The sequence below is a fragment of the Emydura macquarii genome, unplaced genomic scaffold (assembly GCF_026122565.2).
Source record: "Emydura macquarii macquarii isolate MOO-44397 ecotype Brisbane River unplaced genomic scaffold, CSIRO-AGI_Emac_v2 contig_1027, whole genome shotgun sequence".
NCBI lineage: Eukaryota > Metazoa > Chordata > Testudines > Chelidae > Emydura > Emydura macquarii.
Window position 1 is genome coordinate 1,628,404 of NW_027131164.1, and position 19,340 is coordinate 1,647,743.

The 19,340-nt window shown below is 38.8% G+C and overlaps 1 protein-coding gene across 2 annotated transcripts in view; it reads left to right on the forward strand.

Moving 5' to 3' along the window:
- Positions 1–582: 582 nt before the first annotated feature.
- Positions 583–19,340, forward strand: part of ATAD2B (ATPase family AAA domain containing 2B) — a 158,637-nt gene continuing 139,879 nt past the window's right edge. For both annotated transcript variants that reach the window (XM_067544701.1, XM_067544702.1), the window contains exons 1-3: positions 583–895; positions 14,077–14,231; positions 17,871–17,917. In XM_067544701.1, coding sequence (XP_067400802.1) covers positions 743–895; positions 14,077–14,231; positions 17,871–17,917 — 355 coding nt within the window. In that variant the 5' untranslated portion in view covers positions 583–742. The remainder of the gene's footprint in view (positions 896–14,076; positions 14,232–17,870; positions 17,918–19,340) is intronic.

A 19,340-nucleotide genomic window follows, 5' to 3' on the forward strand; every position in this document is an offset into this window, starting at 1 on the left:
AGTGTGATCTAATGACTAGGGCACTGGAATGGGACTCAGGAACCTGGGGTCTCGTCCCAGCCATGTACCTCAGTTTCCCCATTGGCAAAACGGGGATGGTATTACTGACCCCCCAGTAAAGGGCGAGGCATTGCTGCTCTCACAGCCTCTAGCAGGCTCTGCACAGCGCGTGGCTCAGGGACACGGGAAGCCTCCCGCAGGCGGTCCCGACCCGCACGCCCCTGAAGTACAGGCAGCCAGAGCCCCGCTCCCGCCCCGCAGATTCTTCCTTGGGCTCCAGAGTCCAGGCACGCCGAGACCCACGCCACACACCCGCCCCGCCCGGCCCTCGGGGAGCTGTGGGCGGCGGCGCGCTGAGCCAGACGCTCCCCGCCCCGGCCCTCCTGGGAGCTCTGGGCGGCGACCAGCCGCCGCCTGCCAACTCTCCCCCCGCCCGCCCCCGGGAGCAGGTCCCATAGAGCGCGCTGCGCCGTGCTAGAGCGTACCCAGCAGGGGCCGCCGGGCCTGCGCGGCGGCACAGCGCCCCCCAGCGGCAGCCAGCGGCCTCGCGGTGACCGAGCAGAGAAAGGAAGAGGGAGAGTAATGGCCGCCAGTTAGTGTCTGACTGCACCGAGGAGACGGCGGCGGACTCGGCGCACTCGGGCTGTGTCTCTGCCCGGCAGCCGCGCTCCCCGGGAGGAGGCGCCCCGCTGCCCTCCCTCCGCGGCGGCGGCTGCTCCCCGCGTCCGCCCTCGCCGGGGCCATGGTGAACACCAGGAAGAGCTCCCTGCGCCTCCTGGGCAAAGCGGCGGCCGCCACGGCCGGAGCCGGCAGCCATTTCATCTCGTCCCGGACCCGCTCCTCCAAGAGGGGCACCAAGGCGGCCGCGGCCGGGCTAGAGGAGGCGGCGGCCCGGGTGAGGAGAGCGGGGGGCCGGGGAATGGCCGGGAGGGCACCGCTGCTGCCTCTGCCGGGGCGGGGGAGGCAGAGCTGGGCAGACGGGGAGAGGAGGCTGTCCGTCCGTCTGTCCCTCCGTCCGTCCCCGCCCGGGGTGGGGGAGTGAGTTGGGCGCCGGGCAGAGGGGCCGCTGGAGGGGCCGGGGGGCAGGGGATCCATCCACACTCGGGTTGTGCGAGAGGGGGAGGGGGAAGGGCGGCTGGCATTTGGGTGGGCTGCTGCCGACCCCTTTCGGGGGTGCTCAGTGGAGCTGGGGCGAGGGACGGGGGCCCAGAGGGGGGATGAGGAGGGCTGGAGGGCGGATTTGTGTGGGATGGGTTGGGGAGAGGGGGTTGTAGCCGGGTGTGTGTGTGCAAGACTTGGGAGCGGAGGAACAAAAGTTCTCGTGCTGCTGCTGGCTAGCTGCTCCCTCTGTGTGTGCGGGAGGGACAGACAGACAGACAGACGGACAGACAGACAGGCAGGCAGGCTGCTGCTCAGGCAGCTGTTGTGCTGTGGCCGGCAGGGGATCGGGGGTGGGAGCGGAGTAAAGCTCCCTCTCTGGCTGCGCCTGGGACTGCACTGGAGGGACAACAAGAAACAAAAGTTGGGAGCTGCGGCTGCAGTAACTTTACACGATTGCAAAATACTGACCTCAATTCACCTACAGCAACTATCCGCGTCAGTCTCGACAGTCCCGCTTGGAACATGGCTCCTGTATTCTAATCCCTCCCTTGAAAAGCAAGGGAAAAAACATACTTGTGCCTGGTAAATATTTGCTTAATTAGCTGTTTTCACAACATGATTTATAATAAGAGCTTTGATTGAATGGTCTAATCACAGCTGAAACTAAGAGCCTAATGTATGAAACTAATGTTTCGTAGATTATAACTGATCTCAGGAGGCTTCTCTTCTCCACCATGTCTAGAAAGACTTGCTGACAACAGAGATATTCTCTTCTTTGTGTACATTTGTGAAGGGGGCTCCTTGTGTGATAGGAAGAAAATTGATTGCATTCCAACATTTCTACTGGTGGTTAATTGTGCTCTGATCTGACAACCATATTCTAAAAATGATCTACTGTAGATTGCTCCTACACTCAATGTGTCTAGAAAGACTAGGGGCTGAATGAATACAGGAGTGATACAGCGGAGGATCAAAATGTCATGTACCAAGGGACCACATCCCATTCACTGCTAAGGAGGAAGAGATGGAAACAAGTAGACAAAAAGCAATAGGAACTGTGATTGTTAACACCCCCCCCTGCTTTTGTTTACAAACACTAAAGAACACTATTGACTAGGTGACAGCTGTAAATTTTATTTACTTTTGCAGTCCTCTCCTGTTTCTTATTAATTTCCTTCTTTTTTCTCTTCTATCTGATTTTGTCGCAGTTTCTGTTCTCCACTACTTGCCTGAGGTCTACCTGGTAAAGCTTTTCTCACACATTCCAGTATGCTGGTCCCATGGGTCTGGTATACCCTGTGAGCCAAAGTTTGATTTAACCCTCTCTGGCTTCCTGTGTAGAGGAGTCTACTGCTGCTAAGCACTGAGATGGTGTTTCTTTCTATTGATTTAAAATGCATGTCCAAATGTTAGGGAGGGAGGGAAAGGGATAAGTAAAACTGACCTGAAAATCACTATATCCATACCAAGATACTTTTCTACAAATGCAGTGTTTCTAACAGCAAGTGTATATCTTTGCATGACATAATGGATTTGTTTTGGTGTACTGTGTAACACTCTTAAATTAATCTTAGGCACTCCAAGTATTCACTGTTGTGTGTGTTGTCTTTTTTCTCTAGAAAAAATAGACAAAAGGTAGCAGAACTTGTTAGAAGCTTTTGCTCTTTTTCTTTCAGAATTTTAGTGCATACATATTTTCATTTTCAGTATACATTTCACACTAAGTGTCAAATATAGGAATCTGTCTTTAATATTAAGGTTTAAGAATTTGATAGTGATGTGATATGGAAAAGAAATGGAAAAGGTACAGAGAAGGGCAACAAAAATGATTAAGGGTATGGAACAGCTTCCATATTAGGAGAAATTAAAAAACTGGGACTGTTCAGCTTGGAAAAGAGATATCTCGGCAAAGGATATGGTAGAGGTCTATAAAGTCATGAATGGTGTGGAGAAAGTGAATAAGGAAATGTTATTTTCCCTTTCACATAACACAAGAAACGGGCACAGAATGAAAGTAATAGTCAACAGGTTTAAAACAAACAAAAGGAAGTACTACTTCATACAACATACAGTCAATCTATGGAACTTATTGCCAGGGGTTGTTGTGAAGGTTGAAAATATAAATGGGCTCAAAAAAGAATTCAATATGTTCATGGAGGATAGACCCATCATTGACTATTAGCCAAGGCGGACAGGGATACCACCCGATGCTCTGGGTATCCTAAATCCTCTGAATGGCAGATGCTAGGACTGGGTGACGTGGTGGATCACTTGATGATTGTTCTGTTCTGTTCATTCCCTTGGAAGCATCTTGCACTGGCCACTGTGTGAAGATAGGAAACTGGGCTAGGTGGACTATTGGTCTGACCCATTGTGGCTATTCTTATGTTTGTATGTTTTTGAGCTCTCAGATCTGCATGAAAGAATGTTAAAAATATATAACAAAATTTTCTGTGATTAAAATGTGCCAAAATCAATATGGCAGTTAGAAGTCAATGCTTTTGTAGAAAAAAATAGCTGAAATTAAAAAACAAAGCAAACCAAGCCATGAATTATAAAATTATTGTTAGAAGACAGTGTTGTAGCTTCAGTGTTGAAGGGAAATGAGTGGATTGGTGTGTCACGTACCTAGGTTTGGAGGCAATCGTTTCATTTGCTTCTTTAGTTGGTTGTAATGATGTGTCCCTTAATGCCTATCCATAGATTTGTGATCTGAGAATCCCAGCTCTACCGGACGTTAGTCTGTTGAATGGGCAGTTAAAGGTTGGAGTAGATGGCTGGCACTCTGCAAATGAAAAATATTGTCCATACCATTGTGAGCCTGAGTTTGCTTCCACGAGAGTGTTGGCTTGGGATCCCTGTGGAAAGCTGTTTGTTGAATAGTATCCTGTAAAAATGTTGGCCAAACCTAGTACAGTAGATGAGGGGCTACAAGATCCACCTATCTGTTTTGTTGCTCTTTCCATTTCCCCTTCTTTTGTGGTTTTTCTTGGCATTTTCTAATATATTTTAGTTCCTAGGCACACATTTATGAGGATACACTTGAAAAGACCCAAATGCAGGGGAAAGGAATGTATGGGATTTTCATTTCTAAAGGCTTAAATGTTAGTATTTTGATAAGTAATAAGTTAATATTGCCATTTGCTGTGTACATTAATTTGGAAGCAGCTCATGTCCTGTGGAAATCGGGTATGATAGTTGTGTCCCTTCTTTTTTAACATTTCCCTGTTTTATCTTAAATAAAGCAAGTGAGATGGCTAGTGATTTTGTGTGAGATTTGTTGGATACAATTAGCATCAGAAAATGAAGACATTTTGTGATATTTTCAGGTGATTTACTTGGTAATTTCAAAGACTCGGATTGATACATGCTCTATGTACTGATCAGATGTTAAAATGAAGAAAATCAACTTGCTAAATGGATCAAGGGATTAGATTTTTATTCTCTGAAATGTAATTAGTACATTAGAATGTGAAGAGGAGGAAGTGAGCTGTATTGTTTTCATGCTTAATTTATAATATTGTAAGTGTAATGGCTGGATTGGTTTCCTTTTATCTAAAAAGTAAATTACCATTTTACTATTAAAATTTGACTTGGAAGTGGTTTTATGGTTTGATATTAAAACATTCTGACAGGAACAAAATTTATCAAATAAAACATTAACTAACTTTTCAAAATCAGAAAATTACAAAAGTAGGTTTATAAACTTCAATTTTGAACCTTACTCAAATGGTAAAAACTCTTAAAGTAAACCTTTTTTTGTGACCATAAAATACATTTCCACATGCAAGTGTTTGAGTTCCTATTGTTAATTTACAAACTAATTTTTGAATGCCTTTCAGATACTGATATATGAATTGTGATTGCAGTGATTGGATTTAATTGGCCATTGAAAATTACAATATTAAGTGAGAGATGATTCTTTAACGCACTTGCAAAAACTATAAAAGCCATGAATTTATTTCTCAACTAATACTATAGTAGTTTTTAAATCATCCACTGTATTGGTTCATTTTAGAAATGCAGATAAGATTAACCTAATTTAATTAGGCAAGGAAGCATTAACCTTACTTTAAGAGCTACTTGAGGGCACTCTGATTACTGTTCTACACGTTCCTAGGTAAAAGTAGGACTGCCAACAGCATTCAGTAGCAACATAGAGCTCTCCATTGTACTTAATTGCTAATGGGAGCGCAAACAGACCTGGTGATTGACATAAAGCACCGCAGTTACATGGAATGTAACCACTATACAGCATTTTTTATGATTCATAGTAACATTAAGTATATATCTCTTGATTCAGTTTCTAAATGTATAAAAATTAATTGACATATTTTTTGCAAATTGGAAGTTTGATGATATAGCTTTCCAGATTCTTCTGCAGGGTATATAATCCTGGCTACTCTTTAGCTCTTAAAAATATCTTTAAAAATTACTCTTTAATGGTCAATATTTGAAACACATTAAAATATTTTACGTATTTTTTCTTTATTTTTGTTTTAAAATGTTAGTTTTAAAACTGACTTATCATTTCTAAAAATTAAAGGAGTATTTTTTTTCTTTCAAACAGAATGGCAAAAGACATAACATTTTTTGTTTTGTTTTGAAAAACGCTTAATGCAGATTCATAAATATGATTGTCTTTCCTTTCTCATTTTACCTTCCATTTTTACGAGTTGGAAGGGGTTGTTGGTTTGGAATTTCCTTTTGGTGGTTACCTATATGACCGTGCCTAACATTCTTAATGGATATTCTGTGTATTTCAAATAAAAACACTGAAAAATTAAATGATCTTAGGTCATGTAAGAAAAATAAATGACACTGCTTTGCACCTGTGTTTAAAAATTCTTTAAAGAAAAATCTGTTTTCTAAAGATCCCCCGGTATTTTCAAACCATTGAGTTAAGTCTTAGTTTGACTGTTTTCAGTAATGTTAATGGGAGCGTGTCAGGTAAAGCTTGCACAGTTCTTTAAAAGTTTACTTTGTGAAGTTATGAAAAAGGTTTCAGTTAAAACAGATTCTTGAGGAAACCCATCTTTTTAGGGTTTTAGGGTGATAAAAGCTGGGTTTTTTTGGTTTTTTTTTTTGCTTTAGTGGTTTCTTATTTTGGGATCTGGCATGAGAAATTCAGGAACAAATCGTTAGTACTGTATTACTAATACATCTGTGCATAGTGGGACGTGATGTTTAACTTTCTGCCAATATTTTAGTATACTTGAAGCCTATTTGACATTATATCAATTATTGTGCCCAAACAGACATGTAGAGGAGTATAGTTCTTCAAAAGCAGTCTAACAAATCAGTTTGCTTGTGCTAATCAGGGAATAGGTTCATATATTGATGGCTAATTTTCATATAGAAAAATAGTTACACATTTTGCTTGAAACTCCTGGTCATATCCTGTAGTCATATTATTCTGGGTTTTGACTTCCTTGGAAATCGGAAATGGAGCCGAATAAGACCTAATTAATGTGTGAATAAGACCTCCAAAGAACATTCAGGAAATGGTGTTGGTGATTTAGTAAGTTGTGCTCTTTCCTCTGAGTACTGACCCAGTATCCCAGTGTAACATTAATGGAGGCTTCATTTAGAGCTGCCATCTTTCAGATGCGTCTTAAAACAGATCTCCAACACTTTTCACTAAAGATTCCATGGCACTTTTTGCAAGAATTGTGTTCATCCTGGGGTTCTCTAAGGCAGGGGTTCTCAAATTGGGGGGGGGGGGGGCCCTGGGAGGATATGGAGGGGGCATGAGAAGCTTTAGGAAAAAAACTTACCATGCACATTTTACCCACTGCCATGAATAACTAGCTAAGCTGATCCCTTCAGACAGATCAGGTCCTCAGCTGGCGCTGTGCATTAGACTTGAGATGGTGCTGTGCATTTGGACGGATTTCTGTTAAGTTTGCATAGCATTATACAAAGTCATTGCCGTCTGTATTTTAATCCATTTGCTATGATGCGGTGTGCACATTTAATTGCAAACATTGATCACCAGGGCAATTTTGCTTTTGCTCTTATTACAATGGATCGTGGGCTCTGTTTCAATCAATGCCTTGCTGCTTTTCATATTTAGTGAGAGTTGCATGTTGGTTTTTCTTTATTGGTATATGTAATTGTGTGGCAAGGGAGGGGGTGTAAAGCTACTCCAGACACAAAGAAGGGGGATGCCATCAAATAAGTTTGAGAAGCACTACTCTAAGGTAATTATCTTGGTTAATTACATTTTGATCACCCAATTTGTCCTTCAGTTTCAGCTGAATGTGGTATATTTCTGTACTTTCTTCCCTAAACTGCTGTGTACTGATAAACTGTTGAGTCCAGCCCACTAACTGAATTTTTTACTGTATAAATCTTTATATAGGTCTTTTCACACCAGGTATCCAGTACCTAGGCATGGATGACTTTGAGTCTTCTGCTGCTCTGGTTTTGTAGCTATGACCCAGTCATTTCAGTGTGTGATATATTTTATTGCTAATATATCTCTCCCAGGTTGGGCAGTAAAAGCCCTCACAACACCACATCTAGAGCAGGGAGAGAGGACCAGGAGCTCATGTATCTTTCCAGGTATATTTCTCCTTCCTTTTTTCTCAGCCATTTTCTCCCTGGCTTGTTGACTTCTTGTTTTGCTCTCCCTTTCCCTTTAACTCCCTTTCCTGGTCTTGCAATGTTAACTTGCTTCCTCATTACCTTTGGAAGGTTTTTCGCTTCTTAGTGGGTGTTCCTGCTGCCCCTACCACTTGCTGCAGACATCTTCTCCTGTCTCTTAACTGCCACAACTAATTGCTGTCCAACTGCTATGGAACCATCAGGTCCCAGCACTCCTTCCCTCCTCCTGCTCAACGGTTTTCTCCCAAATCATTCTGCTTATTGTGTAGTTAGATTTTTAGGAGTGCTAAAAGGAGCATCTAGCCATACACTCTAGGCTTTCTTGACCTAACTTAAAATATATACAACCAAACATATTTCTGTTTCGGTAGCAATAGGAATTTGGCTATTTACCTTACATGGTATTTCTATAGCGCCTTACATCGTAATCCAAATAAATTTTACAAATATATGTATTCATGCCCCCTTTTCTTTGTATTTAAATGATATGGTGGTTTCTAAATGTAGTTCTAAACTGCTATGTGGAGCCTGGGTTACAGGAAAAAAAAACAATCTCATGCTAAGGGAAAAAACAAGCTGGTGCGTGGTGGATTTTGAATTTTTTCTCTCAGTTTTTGAACGTCTGTCATTAAATATTTACGTGAACTCAACATATATTTGAAATGCTTTGATAATAGAATCTAGAGATTTCTGGAAGATGGGAAGGATGTCTGATAATATATTTCAATATAAAACTGACTAACTTCTTGAATTCAATCTTTGCGGTGTTATTTCACTAAATCAGGGTCTGTCAACATGGAGGTTGAACAGGTATTAGGTAATTAATTGCAAATTCTCTGCTCTTTTCATGTTGGTAAATGGGAGGAGGTCCCAGTATAGAAATGGGGTACCAGTATACAAAAAGGAGGAATACTGCACCAGATGGTTGTTTCTTGTTATAACTAGTAAATGTCAAAACTGTTAGTTAATACTTGAGAAGAGCAGGAATTAGTTTTAGTGATTAGCAAACATCTGTATGACTTACGACTGACAGGCCTAAAGGTGAAGAAAGTTGTAGGAAATAAGGAATTGAATATACTGAAGTAATGAAAATTGTTCTTCTGATGTTAAATGTAAACGTTGTCAAGAGTGAAGTAGAGAGCTGAAAGGATTCATGCTTCTTTTAAAAAGTTCAGAAAATAGGTTTCTTCAGATTCTTTAATATGAATATGCCACTATACTAAAGATTGGTTATTGAAGCAGAAGAGCAGAACACTGAAAAAGTTTGATGATTGTACGAGTAAGGTATTCCTGATGCCATAATCACCATTGAAACATACATCAATCATTGTGTAAGTCTGGTCCAAAACTGTCGAGCAGCTCTTCAACATCAGGAATGTTTTCTATTCTTTGACATCCAAAAAACCCAACAATCTGTCAGTGACTATGTCATACAAACAATTGAAAGTGAAAACTTGGTAAGAAAGTTACAATCCTTTTTTGTGCTATAAATTTCACATTTCAACCTAGCACAGAGTGAGCAATTTAAAGAGATGATTGAAGCATACTTCTCCAGACAAATTTAAACTTGCTACTAGATTCTTTAAAAAAAGAAACAGAGGAAAATTTAAAGAATTAAAATAAACAAGTATTATTTTCTTCTAAATATTGCATCACAACAGGCCTGACTGGTATGTTAGAGACTAGGGAAATTCTTTAGCAGGTCATCTCTTTGTTTTCTTCCTCACTTGTTATACCGATCTTAAATAATAGAATCTTTTAGTAGCCCAGTTTATCAGTACCCTGAGACATCTTTGCGCATTTCTATTGCTATTCAGAAGATACAAATAAGCAGTGGTTACTGGCCCCAGATTTTCTAAGGTTAGTAAAAACAATGCTCTCATGAGCAATGTTAATGTCTAGAAATCATAAATCTCATTTCAAGGAGCTAAAGGCAGAAGTAGAGATACTTTTGAGTATCAATCAGTACCAACTTTCCTGATAACATTTAGTTGGTTGATGCAAATATATTTCAGGAAGTCAGTTTGGTATTTGTAAAATGAGAAAGAAGAGAATAGTAATTGAAATAATTTGGACACCTTTAAAATTATGTAGTTAAGAAATCAATTAAGAAATTACTTAAAAATACTAAAATTGAACATGCTGATCAAGATGGTGAATTGTAGACGAGGGGGACATGATTATAGAGGTTAAAGGGAGTAAAATAATAGGTGGAAAACTCTAATGTATCTAGTTTTGCTGAAATGAAATGAGCAGTATAATAATTGTGTTGAATGTGGCCGCAGGTTAAAGACATGAGAAGGATGTGGCATATTATTCTGTAAAATAGATTACTGAGAGAGCTGGTTTTATCATGATGGAAACCTTTTTTATACCGGGGTGTCCAATGATACAAATTTTAGTGCAGCTGAATTAACAGTTGCACTAATGGGAATCTTCTGAAATTCCCACGTTGTAGACATGTCCTAAATGTTTGAGATCTCTCATTCCAAAACTAGATTGAATTGAGAGTGCTCATTTAGTAAAAATCCTGAGATTAGATTATATTGTTGATTTACGGGCTATCCTATTACACCTCTGATTTCCTGAGCGAGCTGTGTTACTCATCATCTTGGTTGGAATTATCAAGGCTTATCTTCATTGATGAATTCATTATCCATGTTCAGGATGATGACCTTCTGAGTTAACTCATAATCCTTTGTATTTACAAGAGGGTGATAGATTTTTTCAAGCCCAGGTCTAGATCCCATTGGCACTGTGAATTTTGTGGTTGAAGTGCAGTTCAGATAAAACAAAGGTGGTGTTTGTCGGTTTGGGAAATAACCAGAAGAAGTGTCAGAGGCCTCTTTGATGCAGAAAGCATATGCTTGTCTTGTATCAGCAACTTGCCTCAATCAGTAAATCTGTGGGAGCACTGGTTGCTTTTGGATGTCCAGACAGCAGCTCTAGCCAAGATACCTTTTTTCATTTTCTCTTGGTTAGGAGCTTGCAACCTTTTATTTTATCAGAAATTCTTTGTTTAGTATCCTCTACGTTTTAGCAATTGCCTGTCTCTGTCCTTTGACTTGACAGTTGATCATCTGAAATGCTTTCGATAGCAATCCCCATTGTATGCTTTGGGGCAGGCATTTATCAGTGAAATACTCTGGAGTTTGCTCCCCTTCCTTGCTTCATAGAAGTACAAGTTTGTTGATCCTCAGGTCATGCTGCAAGGCCTGATCTATTTATTGAAGCCTTTTCAAAAGTGGATTGAGAAGGGCGAATTTAGTTATTTTCTTCAGTTTCTAGTTTGGGGAGTTCTTTAATTTATTAATATTTATTTTTAAACGTTGTAAATACATGTAACAAAATTGTGATAGGTACATTATGGATTCATAGTTGATAAGGCCAGAAGGTGTCATTCTGATCATCTAATCTGATCTCTTGTGTAACACATGCCATAAGGTTTCCCTAAATTAATTTGTTTGAACTAGAGCACATCTTTTAGAGAAATCCAGTCTTGATTTTAAAATTCCCAGCGATGGAGAATCTATGACAACTCTTGGTAAATTATTGAAATGGTTAATTGCTCTCACTGTTCTGTGCCTTATTTCCACTCAGAATTTGTCTATCTTAAACTTCAGGCACTGGATCTTGCTATACCTTTTTCTGCAGGATAGAAGAACCACAGAACAGAAATTAAAAATAATTATTGAAAGAAAGGTACAGATGAGAATATAAGAATACTGCATGCCAGCAGTTTTTGTTGAATTTTGTATTTGATCTGATTGTAGATTAAAAGTATAGAATAAGAAAGGAAGCATTCCCAAGTATGTGCATATTTGTACTTCAAAAAAAAAAAAAAGTGGAAGTTCATTTTCCTTCATCCTCACCTTTCTCCATCCAAGTAAAAGGAGTATAAATGGATTATAAACCTGCATGCGTATCTTGCACTCAGATTCTTTGCTGGCATTAGTCCATTAACTTCAGTGGCATTAGATTAGCAGAATATTTGGCCCATCATCTGTGCAGAATTCTCATTGCTTACACTTTGCTCCTTAGCATGAAACTAAAGGCTAGTCTACACTTAAAACTTACAGTGGCACAGCTGTATTGGTACAGATGTGTTGTTGTAAGAGCACTTGTGTAGCCATGTTACGTTGACGGGAGAGTGTCTGCCGCTGACATAGCGTTGTCCACATAAGCACTTATGCCAGCAAAATTTATGTTGCTCATGGTGTGTGTTTTTTTCCACACCCCTGAGCGACAAACGTTTTTCCGGCAAAAGTGCTAGTGTAGACAAGGCCTAACATAACTCTCTTAGATGTGAACTTTTGTTTTTATTTTTGAGCACAACAGTACTAATGAAGAGTATGGCTATTGTACTCCTCTTAGAGAGAATGTAAAGGCACCTTCCAAACTTAGTCAGTTCCTTACTTTCAGTTGGTAAAAGAACTTCCTGTAGGAGACTGTGTTTTATTATGCCAGCTCTTCTGGATTTCAGTGACTTGAGGTTCACTGGGTATCCTCTTCTTCCAGTCAGCTCCAGTATACCTGTGATAAATTTTTCATGCCTCAGGTGCTTCCAAGTGCTTTAGAGCTTGTTTATTTTCTTGATGCTTCAGTGTGTGTTTCTCTGCTGTTGGTATCTGTCTCGGTACTTTGGAACAGAGTTTTTGTTTCTGCTACTGTGTTGCCTCTATTCTGTTTCAGCCGATGCATTGACACTACCAAGATACTTTGGTGGATGTTCTCTGTTCTCTGGTGACAGCATTACTATCAGCATATGAGATACCTGGCTACAGTGTCACAGTAGTCTTAAGGCTGCTCATTGCATTAGTGCTTGCTCAGCTATTTCAGTGTTGACTTAATTTGAAGCTTGAGCCCATCTCAGTGTTTGTTTCTTTGTTGGCCCTAAAAGTCTGCTCAGGTCTAATTTTTAGGTCTGACCTGCACCCACGTTTTCTGACCTGACACTTCTCTCTGGACTTGAGTCACTGCTGCCACCTCCTGCCCCTGATGTTGGCTCGCTTCTTCCTGCCGAGCCCTGTGGGTCGGAGGAGGAGAACTGACTCCACCTGAATCTGAGAGGATCCTGTTGGTGACCTCAACCAAACACTTGTAATTGGGTCCCATCAGGTTAACTTTTACTGTATGTGGAAATCAAAATAAATTAGGTCTTTTGTTGTGCTAGCTTTCAGGGTTTCATGGTGGGAAATGTTGCATAGACTGTGCAACATCTCTTGCACCAAATCTAATTACCTGACAGCTTTCTAGCCTGAAGACTATGGGGCTTGTCTATGGCACTGTCGCTGTGCTTCTTAGCACTGAAGTGTAGAAACTTGCTACAATGATGGAAGGGATTTTGCTGTCACTGTAGTTAATCTATCCCCTAGAGAAAGGTGGTATACGGTACCTAAGATGGGAAGATGGATCTATAACTTTGAGTAATTTCTTTGGTGGGCAATGATGTGTTTCAGAGGTTTTTTTTTTGTTTGTTTTTTAAAATTTTTTTTAATGTTTGGATTTTTTTATGACTGTGGACAATTCCTGCCGAAGAAGGGACTTTTTTAATTGTCTAGAAATTGTGCATATAACTTATTTTTGGGTCTGTTAAGATGTTTTGCTATCTCCCTTGTCCACTTTTTCCTCGTGTGTCAATGTGGTTACTAAGCAATTTTTGCATAGTATGGTATTTAAGAATATTCTTTCTACTAACCCTTTATACTGCTATTGAAAACTGCAAAGGAAGAGTGGTGAAAGAGGTAAAAGCATTTAGTTTCTTTTTAAGTATTTTTGATTTGTGATTAAAGCTTCTGAATATCAGTAACACTTCATTTTTTATCAGGATAGATATCTCAATATTTGTCTATTTTTTAACAGAAAACACAAAACCTAAAATTGCCCAGGTGTTTTAGAGTTCATGTGTTAATAATTTTGTTAAAGGCATTAAAGAGAGAACAGTTCATAGCATCTTGCTGTTTCTTTTTCTAATAGCTATTAAAAAATTCAGTAGTACAATAGACAGAAAAGATGTTTTGTGAATTACAGTAAAAATGAGGGGCCAGTAGTGTTACCAGGAAATGGAGTATAGTGGGTTTTGGAGAACTAGAAAGGTTTAGTTTAGAAGCATTATAAAGAATTATTGATAAATACAGAATTTTATGCTCATCAGGTCCAGTGTTAAGACTTTGATAGGTGAACTGGTGAGTTAACCTTCAGCATGTCTGCATTTTTAAGGAAGATGTGTTCCATGAGCATCAATAAAGCATTGCTATGTTTGTGTGAATGGGGTTTGACTTTCTTTAGATGAGTAGTGGAATCTTACTTTTGCTGTGGGAGATGTAAAAATGAATCAACTATGGTGTGATGCTTTGTTTCTTTCAGAAAGATGAAGGTAGTGATGCTAGTTTGAGTGATAGCCACATATCCCCCCCCGCCAAACGTACCTTGAAACATGCTGATCCTGTGTGCAAAGACAAATCAAAATCACGCAATACTGGGCAGCGAGAGGAATGGAGCATTTCAGCTGGACAGTCCAGGTAAGCTGGTGCACTGTACTGAATTAGAAGACATAAAGTTCTGTTCATTTTAATAAATTTAGTAAACCCACTTAAATTTAGTGCGGGAGAATGTGCACTAAGTTGAAATGGCACACTTTTGCAGCATTTTAATGTTGACCTGTTTTCCTTTAGTCTCATGGTCTGACTTCTAAATGAGAACTACGTGAATCTTATGAGTTATGTTCTGCCTTCTGTGACACCATTCTCTGTTAAAATGGAAAGAGCTTTGGAATGGTGGAATGTGTTAGGGTCCAATCTTATCTTGTTTGTGCATCCAGAACTCTCAGTGACTTCATTAGGAGTGCCATGTTCTCAAGGAATAAGCAGCAGGCCTACATTTAGATTAGGAAATATGTTTTTTTTTAATCCTGTTGTATACAAGATGGTCCAGCCTTCTCCTTTTCAATGGTGCTTTCAGCCTCTCCATTGTTAGACAACTCTTGACTGACTCAGGAGTTTAGTACATAAGAAGCAGGTCAAAGTACTATGAATTCCATACAGCCAAAACAAAAAGGAACAATTGTTTCATTTTCTGATTGATTGATTCAATTTTAAGAAAAAGTTTCCAGTTTTAAAGAGGTTCTTCAGATTGGGTACAAGTAATTGCGAGAGTGTACGGACACCAAGCAAAAGCCTGAAGCTGTTGTGCCTGGAACTGCTTGTTTGAACACTGATTTTGGCCTTTGCAACTGCTACTGCATGTTGTATAGGACTAGACATTCCTTGTTTCATATTGTTTTAAATTCAGTTAAGTATGAGAGTGTCATCCTTGTTACTGTTAGCATATGGGAACCACGATAGCTCATTATAAGACTATAGCCCCCTAAGATGGGACACATTTAGAGACCAAATTGATGTGGATAAGACAGGTGATTATTTAAACTGAGAACCATATGATTATAGCCGGGTTCATTCAGAAATAATTTTAGAGCATATACAGCCACCTCTGTTAAATGACCCAGCATATCAGTCTACACCAGCACTACTCAACCTTTTAACTGTTAGACAAAATGTAAAGAATACAGCAGGATGGATTGATTTAAGTCAAAGCAATTTAAATGATTTAAATCTGCAAGCAGGAAACCTTGATTTAAATAATTGATTGTAATCATGTTTTGCATTTGGACTTTTTAGTTATTTTCCTAAAGAAAGGTTGATTCTCATCTGTTGATAACCATTAAAATATGTTGAATTGCAACTACATGTAGCCTTTATGCTAAATTTAGTGCTGCTTTTTTATGATCGAGGGATACACTATATCGATACACATTTATTTAAACAATTACATAGCTAACTTGAATTTATTCATATTCATAGCTTACATTTTTATTATGTTAGAAAATGGTGAATTTCTTATTTACTAGATTAATTTTTTTACTTGTGATTTGTCAAGCTTTCTTCGGATGGAAATTCAAATGCAAGTCAAATGAACAAAAGTAGAATTATATTTTTTTAATAAACTACATTTAATGTGCTGGATGCATAAAAGTTTATCAAAACATTTTACATTTAAAACTAACTGATTTATTAAAAAAAGAAGTATCTGTAGTTAGTGAATAGAACTGATTGTTTCTGTCACCATGTCCTTCAAGATTTTAGAACTAGTGCAGATCTCATCCTTTCAAACCTAGTTTTTATTGATATATTGGAAGAGGAAAGAAAGCTTTCCTTCGTTCCCACTTAATTTCTTAACTTTGAATGATCATTGAACTGAACTAGTTGAATAAACGGAAATGAAAAAAATCTCTCTGCAGCTGCAGAAAGGCAACTGCTGTCAAAAGTTTTTCGCGCTTCAGCAAACTCTGGTTCCACGTGCTTAGCCTGTGACTTCCACTAGTTCAGTGGTTTGACTTCCTTTAATATTGGGCAGCAAATATGTACTGCTTAATATTATTTTTGTATTTAATTTCAGTGATTTTAATAGATTATAATAAGCTCAGGTCTGCACATAGGTTGTCAATTTCAAATTTAATTTTAAATAGTTTATTTTTAAAAAATAAACTTGTATTTTAATTGAAATAAAATCTGATTTTTTTTTTAAATTGACACTGGAAGAATACCACTTAGATGAACTAAATTTGCTGAAACTGGAATTAGACCAGGATATTGGAGCTAACATCATTGTTCCTATAAAAAGTGCTGTGAGGTGTCTAATGACTGGATCTTGGTCTGTTGTTACAGAAACTAGTTTTAAAGTAGAAAATTTAGATTAAAATAAAATTCTAGCAATAGGCCACTTGAACAAGCCTAGAAGAGCCAAGCATAATATCCTGTGGAGATTCTGTTTTTTTTGGCATTAAACAACAAATACATGTGGCCATAAAGCCATTACTAATGTTTGTGTGTCAAAAATGCTTGAAACAGTTATGATTTGCAGGGGCAGTTCTCCTATGTGTTGTTGTCTATCATTGTGCCACATTTTTGAGTCTCTACCATGGTGAAGCCTTTGTTTTATGAAAAATTGGTATGCCTTTCTCAGGTAAATAATAGCATAAACCCATCTCCTAGTTAAGTCCATGTCGTCAGAAGTAGAAATTTTTGCAAGAGTAAAGGGGCAGTGGAGTCTTAGTCAAATGATTTCCTTTTTCCTGCTGGTTAATTTATTCACTTTCCAACCTAAAAGCTAATCTCTCCCTCCCCCCTGATGGTGCACAATAGTTTTTGCATTTCAGTGGTCCTGATACACATTGTAAAGCACTTAAGATCCTTCAGGATGACAGGAGCTGTATGAATATAAACTCTTGATTTGACTAATCTATTTTGATTTTATATGTAATGGTACCAACGGGTTACTTTCAGCTGATATTCTATCATGATTTTAGGGCATTTGTATATTTTAATTTTAACAGTATAACTTACGTTTTAATAAGCTAAAGTCTTAACAGATAAGAAATATAACATTCAGTTCTTTTACTCTAAGGTAAAAATCAAGAGTGAGTATATGGTACAATAATTTGTTAATCCAAACTTCTTCCAGCAATTACATGGGTTATGTGTTGGCTTTTATACCAACCCAATGGGAGTTAACTTTCCTTTAGAAAAATTAACTTAAAAACCAAAACAAAATTGAGGTCTTAAGTGATATTTTTACTGTTGATTAAAGTAATCTTGATGTAAGTCAATCCCTCTCCCTTCAGTTGTTAGATTTGTTAAATAGATTTAATTTTTTTGTTTTTGTAACATTGCACTGCACATTTTTATTGCTTGGTTTTCATTGGTTTCAGTTATCCTCCAGAACAGCAAGAAATTAAGTGGTGTTTGCTTTTGACTAGCAGCAGCAAGAAAACTATTTTTGGAACCTGAATGAGGCTTATTTAACAGGATGGGACATAAGTAAAGTGGTGTAGCCTATTAGTGGAACAAATACTGATTTGTTTTCCCCAGTATGGTGATATTAGTTAAAATTGTTTATTAGTATAAAAATAAAATATATTAATATATTGTTCCAACTTCATCTGCAAGTCGAATTCTTGAGAACATACTTTACAAATGCTTCAAATTATGTTCAATGTACAACACTTAAGGATTTCTATTTCAAAAGTGTTGCTTGCATTGTAGCTTTTATGTTGTAAATTAAATGCTGATATATTTTGCATATTTAATATAATTGTTTTCTAGGTTAACTTCTCAGACTGGTGCTACATTACCAAGTGGACGTAGCTTATGTGAGTGTTTTCTGTATGGTTTTTTATATATATATTTAATCTTAACTATTTTTATATTGATGATTCTCAATTTTATCTATGTTGATATCTTCATTGGCATTTCTCTCTCTGTCTTTCCCAAGAAACCATTTTGTCTCAGCTTCCTTCAGATAATTTGTTGGATGCTTCCTTTGGGCGTGAGGAGCATCCTCAAACGTTATTGCATCTCTCTTCCCAATTCAGAACTCCCATTTGCTGTCTTCTGGCCATAATCTTGGGCCTTGTCTACACTAGCGGCGACATGCAGGGTTCATATAGCTACATGCTGCAGTGGAGGGCAGGTTGTGTCCACACTCACTGCGGTGTGTAGCTACATGTGGCCATGAAGGGCTCTGGCAGGGGGAGGCAGTGAGAAAAGTCTCCTGCAGTGGGGAGCTGCAAAGCCTTTTATCACTGCCTCCTCCCTGCCAGAGCCTTTCTGCATGCTAGATTCTTTCACTGAAGTGGGGAAAGGCTGTGGCAGTGTAGGGTGACCAGATGTCCCCATTTTTATAGGGAAAATCCCAGCTTTATCTTATATAGGCATCTATTACCCTCTCACTCCCATTCCGATTTTTCACACTTGCTATCTGGTCACCCTGCGGGACACTACACTGCTAAAAATAGCAGCATAGATATGGGAGATACTGCTTAAGTGTGTAGAGAGCTCTATAGGGTATATACATGGAGGGGATCAGGTTTGTCTCTACTCTAATTGTCTAGGCAGTGCCTCACTGTCTACACTGGTATTTATATCTAAGCTAGCTGGGTATGCAGTGTACTCTACGTGCTGCCACAAGTGTAGACCTATGGTTGATGTTATCCTTGATCCCAAATTTTACTTTAATGGACTTGTTTTGGCCTGTCTCTTGCAAGTGATCTCTTTAATTTATCCAATCCCGTTGCTTACCTAATACCGGGCCTTCTCTGGCTTGGCACACTATTTCACCACTGTTTTTGAGACTTGCCTAGTCTACAGCTCTTGCCATCTAGAACAGTGTTTCTGTGATGTTCACCTTAGCAATTAAGCAGTTCATTTCAGATCTCAACTGAAAACATATCCAGCTTTCATGTCTGTACTTCTTAATTTCTGTCTCCTTTGGTTTTGTATTGAGTCTGTGAGTATATTTAATTCCATTAAGTATTTTGGTAAATCTTATTAATCACTTTTATTACTGTAGTGCCTAAAGGACCAACTAAGAATGGGGCTCCATGGTGCTAGGCACTGAACACAGTAGCATACAGAGATTTTCTATGCAAAATAAAATTGTATTGTATCAGTAATATAAAACCTTTTGATACTGTACTTGAAGGAAAGATTAAGAACTTAAACTGTGTTATGGGTGGATGACAGTCACGATGTTAATGTTAAAATACTAAGTATTTGGTGTTCAAATACCAGTAT